At 41.1% G+C, this 12,993-nt stretch overlaps 3 protein-coding genes across 4 annotated transcripts; 1 reads left to right on the top strand and 2 right to left on the bottom strand.

Moving 5' to 3' along the window:
* Nucleotides 1-1,741: 1,741 nt before the first annotated feature.
* LOC6580189 (inositol-3-phosphate synthase) lies at nucleotides 1,742-5,996 on the bottom strand. The gene is made up of 5 exons (XM_002006011.4): nucleotides 5,620-5,996; nucleotides 2,976-3,674; nucleotides 2,668-2,910; nucleotides 2,093-2,560; nucleotides 1,742-2,021 (listed from the first exon to the last, which is right to left on the bottom strand). The coding sequence occupies exons 1-5, from the start codon at nucleotides 5,746-5,748 to the stop codon at nucleotides 1,875-1,877; spliced, it is 1,686 nt and encodes a 561-aa protein (XP_002006047.1). The 5' UTR covers nucleotides 5,749-5,996; the 3' UTR covers nucleotides 1,742-1,874.
* Nucleotides 5,997-7,815: 1,819 nt separating this feature from the next.
* On the bottom strand, nucleotides 7,816-10,639 carry LOC6580188 (WD repeat-containing protein CG11141). Its single transcript, XM_044010613.1, has 4 exons — nucleotides 10,299-10,639; nucleotides 9,888-10,172; nucleotides 8,727-9,823; nucleotides 7,816-8,669 (listed from the first exon to the last, which is right to left on the bottom strand). Exons 1-4 carry the CDS (start codon nucleotides 10,509-10,511, stop codon nucleotides 8,171-8,173), a joined length of 2,094 nt encoding a protein of 697 aa, XP_043866548.1. The 5' UTR covers nucleotides 10,512-10,639; the 3' UTR covers nucleotides 7,816-8,170.
* A 247-nt stretch (nucleotides 10,640-10,886) lies between these two features.
* On the top strand, nucleotides 10,887-12,783 carry LOC6580187 (probable peroxisomal membrane protein PEX13). 2 transcript variants are annotated; one of them, XM_002006009.4, is made up of 4 exons: nucleotides 10,887-11,068; nucleotides 11,132-11,692; nucleotides 11,753-11,982; nucleotides 12,123-12,783. In XM_002006009.4, the coding sequence occupies exons 2-4, from the start codon at nucleotides 11,136-11,138 to the stop codon at nucleotides 12,542-12,544; spliced, it is 1,209 nt and encodes a 402-aa protein (XP_002006045.1). In that variant the 5' UTR covers nucleotides 10,887-11,068; nucleotides 11,132-11,135; the 3' UTR covers nucleotides 12,545-12,783. The 2 variants fall into 2 exon arrangements, with proteins under 2 accessions (XP_002006045.1, XP_015019621.1); XM_015164135.3 differs by having other exon boundaries at nucleotides 11,125-11,692.
* Nucleotides 12,784-12,993: the final 210 nt, after the last annotated feature.

Below are 12,993 nucleotides of genomic sequence, written 5' to 3'. Positions count from 1 at the left end.
ATGAGCATGAGGTAGGAGCCTCAGATATACTATAGACCTGGGTATCTATGTATGTACATATCTACCACTAACGAAATAGATCTATAGAAATTCATTCGGCTCTACTCTTGAGTGCATTCAATTAGCCCGCCTTCGCCTAATTAAATGCAAGAGGTTCAAGTTGAAGTTGGATTGATTCGTGTACTCGTATTCCCCATGGATTTACTAATAATTACCAATGAGTCCCATTTCCCAGTTCCCATGTTAAATGTGATAAACTTATCAATCAAATAAATTGGCTCAGCTCAACTTGATCGGGTCTAGACTAGGTCTATGTGTGTATCTCCCAAATGACTAATGCTCCATTAGCTGATGGAACTACATGTAGTAAAAGTCCCTCCATCTAATCAACTGGCTGATTCATAGAGTGTATTGAAACATATGAAATACCCAAATCGATAAAAAAAAAAAACACACATTGTCTTGATAACATATAGAGAAAGGTAATATATTTAATGCATTTATATGTATATAAAATATATATAAATATATAAATATTCTGAAGATATGCTGCAAGAAATATGAAATTTCTTATCTTTTCCATAGCTATAGGCGTAATTGAGCGAATAAGATGGAAGCTATAATTTAATATTGCAACAGGGATCGAAAGAATTGATCTATCAAGTAAAACTTGAGATGAAACTCCCAGATTAAAGATTAAAGAACTATTGTTATATTTGAAATTTAGGGAAGAAACGACCTTTAAATTGACAACTTATTAAGCTGATAGCAAAATCATTATTATGCAGTGTTATTTGTCACTAGGTAGCACATTTATAAGAGACTAAACAGAGCATACATTTAGGCTAAAGCCAGAATGAAATGTGTGTAATATAAAATATTATGACTAAGAACTCACAAGAATGAGAATAATACTAATGAAAGAGAGAGAGAGAGAGAGAGAGTATGAAGCAGAATTTCAGATAACGAGAGAGGAATACAGAGAGAGAGAGCGAGAGAGAGAGAAAAGGGGAAAACCGAAATATAGGTAAAACAGAGAGAGAGTGATTTATAGATAAACAGCCAGATCGAGAGGGAGAAAGGAAACAAAGGAAGCGACAGAGAGAGAAATAGAGCGAGAGGCAGATTGAAAGGGCGATACTTGCAGAAATAGGTCTATCGTATAAGAAAATTTTTGGTGTAAGAATTGTACTTGAAACAAAACTTTTATTTAATTAAATAAGCAAAAAATTTCAATTTGTATTTGAAAAGGGAAACCCTGTTGAAAAGGTTGAAGATATACAATAGATTCAAAGGGACATGCATAAATACGTTTTGTTAACATTTTCTCTATAAATTAAAGAGATAATAATAATAAATAAAGTTAAATAATAATTTTAATTCATTTCAAACTATTTTCAAAATACTCCGCTTGCCCCTGAATTGTTGAGTCTAAAATTTAGAGATTAATCCCACTAGCATTGATATGTCTACATTTATAAGTCAAATAGCATGTACACATATTGATTTAATAGCATATCTGAGATATGTTACATAGTTCGCAAGACAACTATAATACTCAATGCGAAGAGTTCCTACCCTAAATCACATCAATTGTGCACATATGGACAAAGGCATTCAATGCTGATTGATCTGTATACAAAAATTCCTAAAAATAAGTACATACGTTATACATACCCACATATGTACATACATATGTATATATTTCATAAATATAGAACGATTGGCATACAACAAAGAGGTAGGTGGTTTTGAAATTTATTTGATATATTTGTAGCTTACAACTAGTTTGTAATTTAGCAAAAAGTACACATATAATAGACGCATATATATGTATATATTGATATATATACATATGTACATATATAGACTACTCAATGGCCGTTGCCATTGGCGGCCAGCTTGGTGCCATTGCTGTGTCCATTGGCATGCAGCTTGGCGCTGGACTCCACCGAGCACGGCTGGCCAAGCAGCTTGGCCTTCTTCACTGGCGGCTCATTTGTAATGCTGGTAAAATCAAACTGCAAGCAAAGCAAAGGTTCAATTCAGATAAGCAACAAGTCACGAATCGAAATAGTTCATTCCATCATACCCGTTGCTCCAACGACAAATGCGAGATGGGCGGCAATCCGATGCAGCCGCGCAAGATGTTCTCAATTGCGGCCCGTTGCCGGAACAGGGAGTTGACCACCTGCGAGCCAGTCGGCACCAGCGGTGCCTTGCACAGGTAGCTGAGCAGCGACAGCACCGGCTTGAAGGGCACCCACGGTGCCAGCTCCTTCTCGGCGCTGCGCAGCTGGATGCGCGCGCTCAGCTCGGCCAGGATGACCAAATCCAATATGAGGGGCGTGGCCAGCAGCGAATCCTCGCACGTGTTGTGTATGACCAGAGTGTTGTGGCCACCCATCATAATTTCCGAGGTGTACTCATCCATAGCACGCTTGCTGTCGCCCACATAGGGGACGTACTTGATGACCACCACGTGATCCGGATGCTCGTCAGGTTTATATAGCACGCTGTTCGATGCGACCATATCATCGACTACATTGCTCTTGGAAATCTAAAAGAGGACAGATGAATGAGTATGTGAGAGAAAGAGAGAGAGATAGGGAGAGAGAGAGAGAGAGAGAGAGAGAGAGAGAGAGAGAGCTTGGTGTAGTTGCTTACCTCCTTTGAGCGGAACTGCTGTGGAGCAGAGAGATTCTTGCCATCGTTGTTGCCCAGATGATTGTAGCTGACAATGGAGACGGGCTTGATGCCCGCGCCCACCAGAAAGTCCACCAAAACGGACTTAATCTTTGTCTGGCCCGACTTGAAATCATCGCCGGCAATAAAGACGCGCTGCTCCTCGGCCAGCTCAATGAGGCCCGGCACAAATGTGTTCTGTGGCGAGCCATTAATGTACGTGCACTGAAAGAAAATGAGAGGAACAAGCAGTTGTAGGTATGTCTCAGATTCGATTCGCATTTACTTACGCCTTCGGCAATGCTGGCCATGGCAAAGATCGTTGATGGCGATATTTCCGATTTGTTGGCCTTCAGCGAAGCCTGCAGCTCCTGGCTGGTGGTGTTCAGACCCGGCAGCACCTCGCTGAAGCGCTCCGTGTTGGCTGTCCAGAGCACAATGACCGTCTCCACGCCGGAGCGCTGCTTGAAGTCACGTATGTCGCGACGCACCTGCTCATACTGCTCGAACTTGGTGCCCTTGATGAGATTATCGGCGCGATCCAACTGATTGGCAGCAATGAAATCGGGATCGTAAATCGATGGGCGTGGCTTCATGGCGGAGAGCTGCTCGTACAGCTGATCCTGCAGGGCCACATCCAAGACCTCGGCACGTCGCATGGCATCGCCCAAATGCTTACCACTTATGTCCCAGCCATCGACAATAATATCATTCGGCTCTGCCATGGGCAACAGCTCCTTCATGGGCACATAGACATCGGTGCCCGTCTCGTCCGATCCGACGAAGACCGTCGATGCCTGAGTGATGGAGCCAAACCAATTCGCCTGCTGCACGCCCGTCTTCTTGCGCCACTGCAGCTGGCGGCGATTCGCCTCCAAGGCGGCGGTCAGCGTCGATCCATTGTTGCCACCCCAGCCAACGAGCATGACTCCCAACTTGGGCACATGGCGAGCTGTGCGTATCTTGAGCGACGTCGTTCGCGGGTGCACCTGCAAGTGGGCCAGACCAAAGTATGTAACTCCAATCAGTAATTAATTCAAGAATATATCTTGAGTGCCATCTGCGCCTTATCGGTCACATAGCCTGACGTGGCTTGATTAGAGTAGCGCCCAAACTGCTTGGCGATTTCTGCGATCGCGTGATTTTTTTATTTAAATAAATTAAAAGCTAGCCGAATTTGTTTACTCTTTCCTGAGTAATAAATATAGAAATATTTATCGAAAATATGGAATATATGCATATTACAAATTATATATTATTTTATATTTTGATTAAGTTTTTGACATCATAATTATTAATTTTATTATTATTTTTTTTTTGCAGTTTTTTCCATTCTATTTTTTTTTATTTTCGTCTTGGAAGTAGTTTTTAAAGTATATTAACAAGTCGTTAAGCTGTTTTAAATATTTGTCTAGACGCCAGCTTGCGACGTGTTCCTTACCAAAAATACATACATATGTTTATACAGATTTTCTTATGAATATGTATATCATGATAATCGTATATATTGCATAAATAAATTAGAAACGTGTAAAGTCGAAAGCCCCACACATTGTTGGCCATTTGCCGGCCGGCTTGTTAATAAGCACATGTGAGAATTTCAGCACAAAAACAACACAAATGAAATGAAGCCCCACACAAATCGCGGCCAAGCAACAGACGATACTGTCTAACTATTAACTGAGCAGATTATTTGAATATTCATATGCCAAAGTCAAGGTCTGAGTTATTAAGAGAGCCAAAAGTGCTAAGAGAACATAGCAAGACCTCAGCCCACTGGACAAATATCAGCTGACACTCCACTGCCTGGCATTGACCTTGAGCGAGAAGAGTGCAGCAAGTGTCATTTCCTGCTGCACTAGCATTGACCTTGAGAGCGAAGAGCACAGCAAGTGCGTGGTGAGCACAACACCATTAGAATTGAACCTGAGCGAGAAGAGCAGAGCAAAGCAAATGCGTGAAGCTGCAGCTATTGAGAGCAACGTCAAACGAAACAGCGGAAACAAAAGGAACAAACTTCAACAAAAATTTATTTCTTGCTAGTCTGACTTGTACATATGCATGCACACATATTTTTAGGCGATAAGTTAACATAACAAATTCAAAACACGTACGATAATACTCGGACATCATTTCACATATACAAATATGCTTAACGCCTGCGCACACCACCAAAGTCCACAGCGTACTTAAACGGGCATGGGAATGGGAATGGGAATAGGAATGGGAATGGGAATAACAATGGAAACGGGCTTGGAAATGGACAGTTATCAGCGCTCGATTTTGTTTTATCAGCTGTTTAGTATTGTAATAGAATCAATAAATTCATAAATCATAAACCATCCACCTAAACTAGATTTCTTGGCATGTGTCTTCCTACGTCATAATTTACGCTAGAAAAATTGAATTTTTACAGAATATTAATAAGCGTGAAACACGGTAGAACGGTAGAAAATATACAAAATTAATTTCAAGTAAATTATGTGTCAATTAATTATACCGTATCCAGAACAAATGGAGCAAATCAAAAACAAGACCTACGTCATTAGTTCAGCATGAAGGACAATGAAGGGCCAATATATTTTCACTATATAATATAATTTCAATTTACAATATAATAGTCATATAATATAGCTTAATAATTTTACTATACACAATATATTTATCATCTATATCATCAATATCTTATTTTTTTTTTTTTTTTTTTTAATAAACCTACTCTACTCTTTTCACTCTATAAACAACTGTTGACAATTTCGTCCCTCTTCGTTCTGCTACACTTTCGCCTGCTCAGCTCACTTTCGCCGTAAGCTCATTACATCCTTATGCAACTGTTGCATTCTATTTTTAACGTCTTCACCGTGGCTTATCGATTAAAACAGTTCGTTTTTTGCGTAGTGCTGTCAGTTCCCCCATCCATGACCGGCAACTCACCTGTAATTGGCCCGTGGCGGTGCGCTTCACATGCGACGTTTGATATTCATAATCCGTCTCAATGAACTCATCGTCCACGTGTACCTTGGGCGAGATGATTTCCAGCGTTGAGTTCTTGGTTGGCTTCATTTTCGGACAGTCACGAATTTTGTATGTGGAATATTTAACGTCTGTTTTGCACTTTTCTCGTTAGCTTTCGCAGTGTACACACCCACACGCAATGAAATAAACACACACACAGCTATTTATAATTCAGCGTGTCTTTTTTTGTTACAGGAATTTTTGCCAAGTTTTCACACTTTTCACCGCTTTGGTCAAAGGTCTAGGTCTGGGCTCTGGTCAAAGCAAAAGTTCGCCGCTTAATGCGCACAAGAGCGTATTGCGGTCCGCTTTTATTTACAGCAGCGCTGATATTTGTTGTTGCTTTTGTTACTCTTTGTTCTGGCAAGAGCAAATTGCCGGCATTGCTGCCCGCAGAGAGAGCCAGAAAGCCGCTAAAGAGAGCGCGTGGAGCATGTGAGTGACGGAATGTGGGTGTTTGTGTGTGTGTGTTAGTCTCAAGTTGAGCTGAGCAAACGTTTGTCATTTCGCCGCATAAAAGGGAGTTTGATACTCGGCTTCATTAACAAAAAGTAATGATTAATGGGAAATGCCTACCAATTAAAAATAAAAATATTTCAAAAATAATATTTAAAATTATTTATACGCAAATATTTATAAAATGTATATTTTATAAAAATATTTTGATACGTACAAAGGAAATCAATATTTATAATTATTCGTTAATTTAGAGCTTATTCCATTCTATTTAAATTTGTGTAAATATAAAAAATATTTTTTATAAAATATATATATTATTCATATAATAAATAATGCCCATTTTTCTTTTATATTTCTACTTTTATTGCTTTTCATTATTTATGTCTTTTTTTGTATAATCAATTTAATTTATTTAAATTTGAGTTAATTTAACACGTTACATGCCCAACTTTCCTGACCAGTGAATTGAATTCTCTCTGCGGGGTAAAAACTAACATAATTTGGCACGCGCCTGTTAAGGCCTGATAGTTCTCAGCCTCAGCAGCATTAACAGCATCAACAGATTCAGCGGCTGAATCAACAAATCAACGCATTCTTTAAAGATTTCTTGCAAGTCAGCAGCTAATTTCCTGATTATCTTCTTTAAGCTTCGCGAGTCGAGAGCTCTCCCAGCTTCTTTCATTTCAATTTCAATTTCAATCAATGGCATTTATTTAGCTGTGGAAAATTTTGCAATGCAAATTTATTTGTTATGATTTGGATGCTTTCAAGGTTTCTCAAGCTCATACTATGTGTGTATGTATGTGTGTGTGTGTGTGTGCATCTAAGAAATTTGTATTTATGAAATGTTTGCTCCTAGAAATTTCTAGTTGTCGCAGCTGATGTCGCCCACTGCAAAACTTTCCATCATTGCAGTCAATTGAAAAGCAAGCTGCGCTCAAATTTCAATTTGTTTATTGTTGTTGGAGCATGGAATGGGTGGGATTCGCGATATTGCATAACAACATATTGCTCCAGCTCCATTGAAACTTTTCCATTACCGCAACACATTTATATCGAGTTTTCGTGTAATCAAGATCGTAAATCTGTTTTTCAAAGTTATGCAGAATGGCAATATGAATCAAAATAAGTAGGTGAAGTAAGGCAAGAAATTAGGGTGAACTTTCTTCTTTCATTTTCAATACAAATGCTCAATATTTAAATATATATATATTGATTTTATTAAAATTAAAAAGATTACAAATAAATACTTTAACTAAGCTCTTTAAGAATTTGTCCAATTTGAAAACTTGCTGTTGGAATAGAATTTATAGAATTTATTCATCTATCACATTTGCTCAGCGAAGCTGCAAAAATTCGCTAAGCTTGGCAATCTCTCATGCGACTCAGACGCTTAAGCCTCTATCATAGTCATATTATATATCATTAATATATATATTATATATGATATTAGGCAACATTTGCTTGTGGGGGCGTCTCGTTTCCCTCACATGCTAGCGCTATTCGCTATCAGTAGACATTCCTTATGCACATGTTTCCATTTAGCCAAGTCATGCAGCGCCACTATCCAATCCATAGGGCTATCAGTAGCTTGGCATTTCCTGCGTCTGAGTCTGTTAAAATAACTAACAATTAGAAGAAAACACAAAACAGTGGTACAATTCAAATTTTATTACTTATAATGATAAGAAAATAAGGTGCATTTCACAGAGTATTCCATAACTTTGCAGTTCATGAGAAATAAATACATATATATATATATATGTTTATATATTATAAAAATAGTTCACTAACATATTTCGCCTTATGATTATATACAATTGGAGATAATTTAATAACAATAACACACGAAAATCACAATTTAAGCACACAACTTGTTCGACAAACGCAAAATTACAAATAACAGAGAGAATTGTGCACAAAGAACTTAAACGAAATTAACATGAAACCAACTTCGATTGCAACTAAAATAAACGAATGTAAATAATACTGGGCTGCAAAAATACACATTTTAGTTATCTAGAAACTCCCATTCGCTGGATGTGTTTGAGCCACCTGAGGCGGGCGTCTCCTTCTTTATGAATGGATCAGCTGCGCGTCGGAAGTCTGGCAGAAAGCTGTTGTATTCCTCATCGGGCGATGATGTGGACTTTGGCTGAGTCTCTATAAATGTCAAGGCCGGCTTCGAGGCGCCCGCACAAATGCCATCCACTGGCTGTCCAGCGCTGTAATCGGTGGTGTCCAGCTTCTTGTGTGGAGATGTCTGCACACTGACCGCCTCCAGTCTCGAGGGATAACAGTTGATCAGTGAATTCACAAGCTGCGGTGCTTCTGCCGCCTGCAACTCCTCAGCGCTGACGGGAGCCAGATGCACTTCTGGCAAATCCAGCTCGGCGGCCAATGTTTTCGCCTTTTCCGCAACGGTACGCTGCAACGTGGTTGGAGTCAACGCATCGGGCAGCTGCTGCATAAATGCTGCTCTCATGTCCACAGGGGAAACCAAGCCGTTGCTGCAATTAATGAATTGGCATAAATAAGATTTCATTTTATATATAATCTATATTCACTTTTCCATTTGGCAATAGCTGGCTTCCATTAGTGTAGCTGCACTGGTCAGGGGCAGCTTGTGCTCGTGTGTCTCCTGTCCGATCTCAACGATTCCTCCTGCAGCTGCGTTCCGCTTGTCCGCCGAAATTTTGCGCTTTCGATGGCTCAACGTGCCGCTGGTGTGCACAATGGACGGCTCAAAGTCCATTTCACCGATGCGTTGAAAGATTTCCAAGCGACGATTTTGCTGCGCCAATGGCGACTCCACTGCCAGCTCAATGGGCACATTCAAGTCCAGCTTTTCAATGGGCGGCAATTCAAAGCATTCCTCAGCCATATTCAAAGCTGGCTCCAGCTCCACCGGCGATTCCACATCCAGTTTGGAATATTGAGAGACACCCACCATGGGCAGTGGAGGCGGCAGCAGTGGATTGAAAATAACCGTAGTAGTTCTATTAGGTGGCTCCGGAAAAGGGGCCAGACGCAACAGCGAACGCTCGCCTTCGAGCACAAAGATCTCCTTGCCGCAGACACAAAAGTCAAGGATTTTACGAAAACCACGCGCCACTGCCTCCACTTTGAGGCGCTCGAGATTCAGAATGTATAAAGCAACATCGTCATGTGTAACAACCAGGGAATCGTGTCCATCGTACAAATTCAATTCACGAAAGTTTTTGCTGGCCACAAATGCAACACAGCAACCGCTGCTGCTGCTATCGGCTTGAGATGCAGTCATTTTCGTGTGACTACGCTGCTTAGGATTGAGTAAAGGTATCTCCCAGGTGGGATTGTTCAAGACGGGTTCGTTGAAAATAATGGTCTTCGATACAGTGCCAACGGCATCGGCAATCCAGAAACGTAGTCCGGGTCGTCCACAAATGATTTGTGGCAAATTATCGTTCGCAGTTGTTGTTTGCTTGAGGAAGACGCCGCCACAGTCGACTAGCTGCTTGCGATCTTTCTTGCCCACCTGGGTGATTTGCCATGTGTGGGTCTTGGCATCGCGGCGACACACTATGCAACGGTAAAGCGTCGCCACAAGCAGATAGCTCTGATGCACGCTCAGCTGAACAATCTCATAGGCTTCGTTCAGTATTTCCAACGATTTGCTCAGGTGCTGCGCAAGAAAATTGAAGTGAAATCAATTAAACGGAAAGCGATATTAGCTTCAATTTACTTACCGCTTGATAGTCGAATTCGGTGAGCACGACGACGCCCTGTCGATCGCCCGAATACAATTTCATGCCGTTTTTGGACCACTCACAGCAACTAACTACGCAGCGATGCAAATCACGGATGGTGTAGCGTTCGATGGGTTTGGTTCGTGTGCAGGGCGCCACCAGGTCCAGGTCTGGCGGCAGCTCCTTTTGAATTTGAAAAACGCTAACTTGACCATTAGCACTTCCAGCTGCCACCATATACTCCACCGAGTTGACTATCTTAACGCACGTTATGCGTGTGGATACCTATTGGAGTTGTCAGTGTGGGTGATTTCGGGAGAAGGGGAAGCACCACACAACACATTCATAAAATTGGCGGTAGGCACGCGATGTGTGTCATCTGAGTCATCAATGCCACACTCAAATACTTACCTCAGCTTTGAGTTTCTGCATTTCGCCTGAGCGACGATTATACCAAAAGACAATTCCAGCGTCACTTCCCAGCGCCAGGAAATCTTCAACGGCATCTACGCAAGTTACATTGAGATTTGCTGGAAAAAAGCCGCGCCGAGCTGCTGGTATAAGATCCATGATCTCTGTAAGCGGCGCCCATTCACGTAGGCAGAAATCTTTTCTGCTGGCCATAATGGCTTGGCCTTTTTTTTATAACTTGTAACGAATCCTTGCTATATTTCAATTTTATTTCATTTTCCAACCTCCGTTAACAGCAAGTATTTACATTCAGTTTGTTGATATTCGATATTTCGACAGCTCAATATAAAACTCCTGAGCTGCCACATTTTTAAAAATATTTAAATTATCGACTAGATATACTCACTAATTTAAAAATACGCATTAGTCGAAAATGATATGCAGGGTGGCTGGTTATATGTTTTACGTTTCTTTTAATTTTTTTAAATAAATACTTTAAAGTTTAATTCAATGTACCTGCCAAATGAATGAATATAATCGATAGGTATGAACAACGTTATAAAAAATATCGCTATCGGTATCGGGCTAATTAACGCCAACAATCGATAATATATTAAGAGTAAAGAGAAAATAATTGATAAATATATTGTTTTTCTTGTATTTATTATTTAAATTGATTTGGGTTGCGTAAATAGTATCCTTTCCGCTGAACACCAGTCATCATATTAGTAAGCCATCGAAAAAATTAATTAATACACATTAGTATACAGGTAAGAATACTTAATCTAAGTTTTGGGCCAAAGTTCAACGAATAAACGTTAATCAGTCTACAGCAACATGGGTGACAACAACAACCTGCGAAGTGCTGTCATTAATGAGACCCCTATGCTGACCACTCCATATGGCAACGTGAGAGCGCTATCAGTCCCACCGCCCCTACCACAATCGCCCTTGCAACAGACTTCATATGGATACGGCGGTGGCTATGGCAACATGGGTGGCTACGGCATGGGATTAGGCGGCTACAGTGCAGGAGGCTACGGTACAGGCGGATATGGCTATGGCAGCATGGGCTATGGTATGGGCGGTTTCGGTGGCTACGGCGGCAACTACGGTGGCTACAACAGATTTGGTGGCATGAACAGCAACGATCCCGAGCAACGATTTATACAAATGGCTGAGAATAGCTCACGTCCTGCATTCGAAAGCATCGAATCGCTAGTCTCAGCCATTGGAAACATTGCGTCCATGCTGGACTCAACTTTCTTTGCGCTGACAAGCTCGTTTCGTGCCATTCTTGGCGTGGCCGCAAATTTCGGACGCCTGCGCACTGTCTTCGCGCAGTTCTGGACAACGTTTGCGATATTCCGCGGTCTGAAATGGATTTACAGAAAGTGAGTGACATGCAGCTACCCAGGAAAAGTTCCACTTTATCACATTTTAATTCATTTCAGAATACTGTATTGGCTACGCATCTCAAACTTGGATCCTTCATCGGAAGCTTTTAAGAAAGCTTTTGCCGAAGCTCTCAACGACAACAGTAATCAGCCTGGCAACGCGCCACGTTTACCGCGAAAAGGCACCTCGCCGTGGCCAGTATTGGCCTTCCTCAGTTTCATCTTTACCGCGCCGTACCTAATCATGAAGTTGCTGGGAACTGTGACGAATACGGCGCAAGAGGAAGGTAGGCTTGTGAACCTTGAACACTTCATAAATCTTATCTTGCGGCACTTTGCTCATCCAGCTGAGTGTGATAAGCAAGCAATTTTGCTATCTTTCTATTAATATCCCGCCCTCGATTTGTTTTCTCTTCACTTCAAACAGCTCGTAATCCCGCCAAGTGGACTGCCCCCATTCAGACGCAGGCCATTTATAATTTCCAGGCGCGCAACGAAGGCGAGTTGAGTTTGCGTGCCGGCCAAAACGTACAAGTGGCTCCACGTGAGATTCAACAGACGCTTCACCTCCTCAACACCGGCTGGGCACTGGCTTCAACGAATGGCCAGAATTCAGGCCTGATACCTATTAGCTATGTGAAATCCCCGCAGCAGTTGCGCCTGGAGCGACAGGAACCCGTCAAACCACTGCCACCGCAGCCGGAGCTAATGAATCTGTCTGCAAGCGCATTCCCCAACCCACCCGTCGATCAGCAAATGAACTACGAATTCAATTTGGCCGCACAGCAGCAACAACCGCTGGGTCCGCCGTCCACGACAGTGACAGCATTTGATGAAGGATTTGCCTAGAGAGTGAAGAATCCTCAACACTTAGCTATAAGCCAAATGAATTTCTGAACACCTTCGGGCTGTAATATGTCAGGTCAATTGTTTCAAAATTCCCATTACTCTCACATTTCCCAGTTGCGCCAGATATGCCGCAGTATTTTTACCTGTGCGAGCAATTGAGTTCCTTGGAACAATGGTGTTTTTTAACAAAAGCTCAGATATAACGAAACAATAAATGTTATATAAATAATTATTAAAAACCCCAAACTATATACATATATATATATATAAATAATTATAAATATAATTTACCTCGGTTTAAGCAAACAACTTTTTGTTTAAATCATATTTTACAATATGTATTCAGTTTATTGCCTATTTACTTTTATGTTTTGTTTTTGTTTTGCTTTGTTTGTTAATGCATTTTGTATTTGCTCTTTGTCGATTTTTCCCATTTTTAAAATGAAATA

Source organism: Drosophila mojavensis, unplaced genomic scaffold (assembly GCF_018153725.1).
Source record: "Drosophila mojavensis isolate 15081-1352.22 unplaced genomic scaffold, ASM1815372v1 contig_80, whole genome shotgun sequence".
In the NCBI taxonomy this organism is placed as follows: domain Eukaryota; kingdom Metazoa; phylum Arthropoda; class Insecta; order Diptera; family Drosophilidae; genus Drosophila; species Drosophila mojavensis.
This window is presented reverse-complemented; position numbering and strand designations above follow the sequence as displayed.

What these genes read in the sequence shown, in the direction of transcription:
- LOC6580189 (XM_002006011.4), bottom strand. Translation starts at nt 5,748, where the DNA reads ATGAAGCCAACCAAGAACTCAACGCTGGAAATCATCTCGCCCAAGGTA. An exon ending in CCGCCACGGGCCAATTACAG is followed by an intron (nt 3,675 to 5,619) that starts GTGAGTTGCCGG and finishes GCCCACTTGCAG; the next exon opens with GTGCACCCGCGAACGACGTC. An exon ending in ATTTGTCGTTGGAGCAACGG is followed by an intron (nt 2,022 to 2,092) that starts GTATGATGGAAT and finishes CTTTGCTTGCAG; the next exon opens with TTTGATTTTACCAGCATTAC.
- LOC6580188 (XM_044010613.1), bottom strand. Translation starts at nt 10,511, where the DNA reads ATGGCCAGCAGAAAAGATTTCTGCCTACGTGAATGGGCGCCGCTTACA. An exon ending in TGCAGAAACTCAAAGCTGAG is followed by an intron (nt 10,173 to 10,298) that starts GTAAGTATTTGA and finishes CAACTCCAATAG; the next exon opens with GTATCCACACGCATAACGTG. An exon ending in AGCTATTGCCAAATGGAAAA is followed by an intron (nt 8,670 to 8,726) that starts GTGAATATAGAT and finishes CATTAATTGCAG; the next exon opens with CAACGGCTTGGTTTCCCCTG.
- LOC6580187 (XM_002006009.4), top strand. Translation starts at nt 11,136, where the DNA reads ATGGGTGACAACAACAACCTGCGAAGTGCTGTCATTAATGAGACCCCT. An exon ending in CTGAAATGGATTTACAGAAA is followed by an intron (nt 11,693 to 11,752) that starts GTGAGTGACATG and finishes AATTCATTTCAG; the next exon opens with AATACTGTATTGGCTACGCA. An exon ending in GAATACGGCGCAAGAGGAAG is followed by an intron (nt 11,983 to 12,122) that starts GTAGGCTTGTGA and finishes CACTTCAAACAG; the next exon opens with CTCGTAATCCCGCCAAGTGG.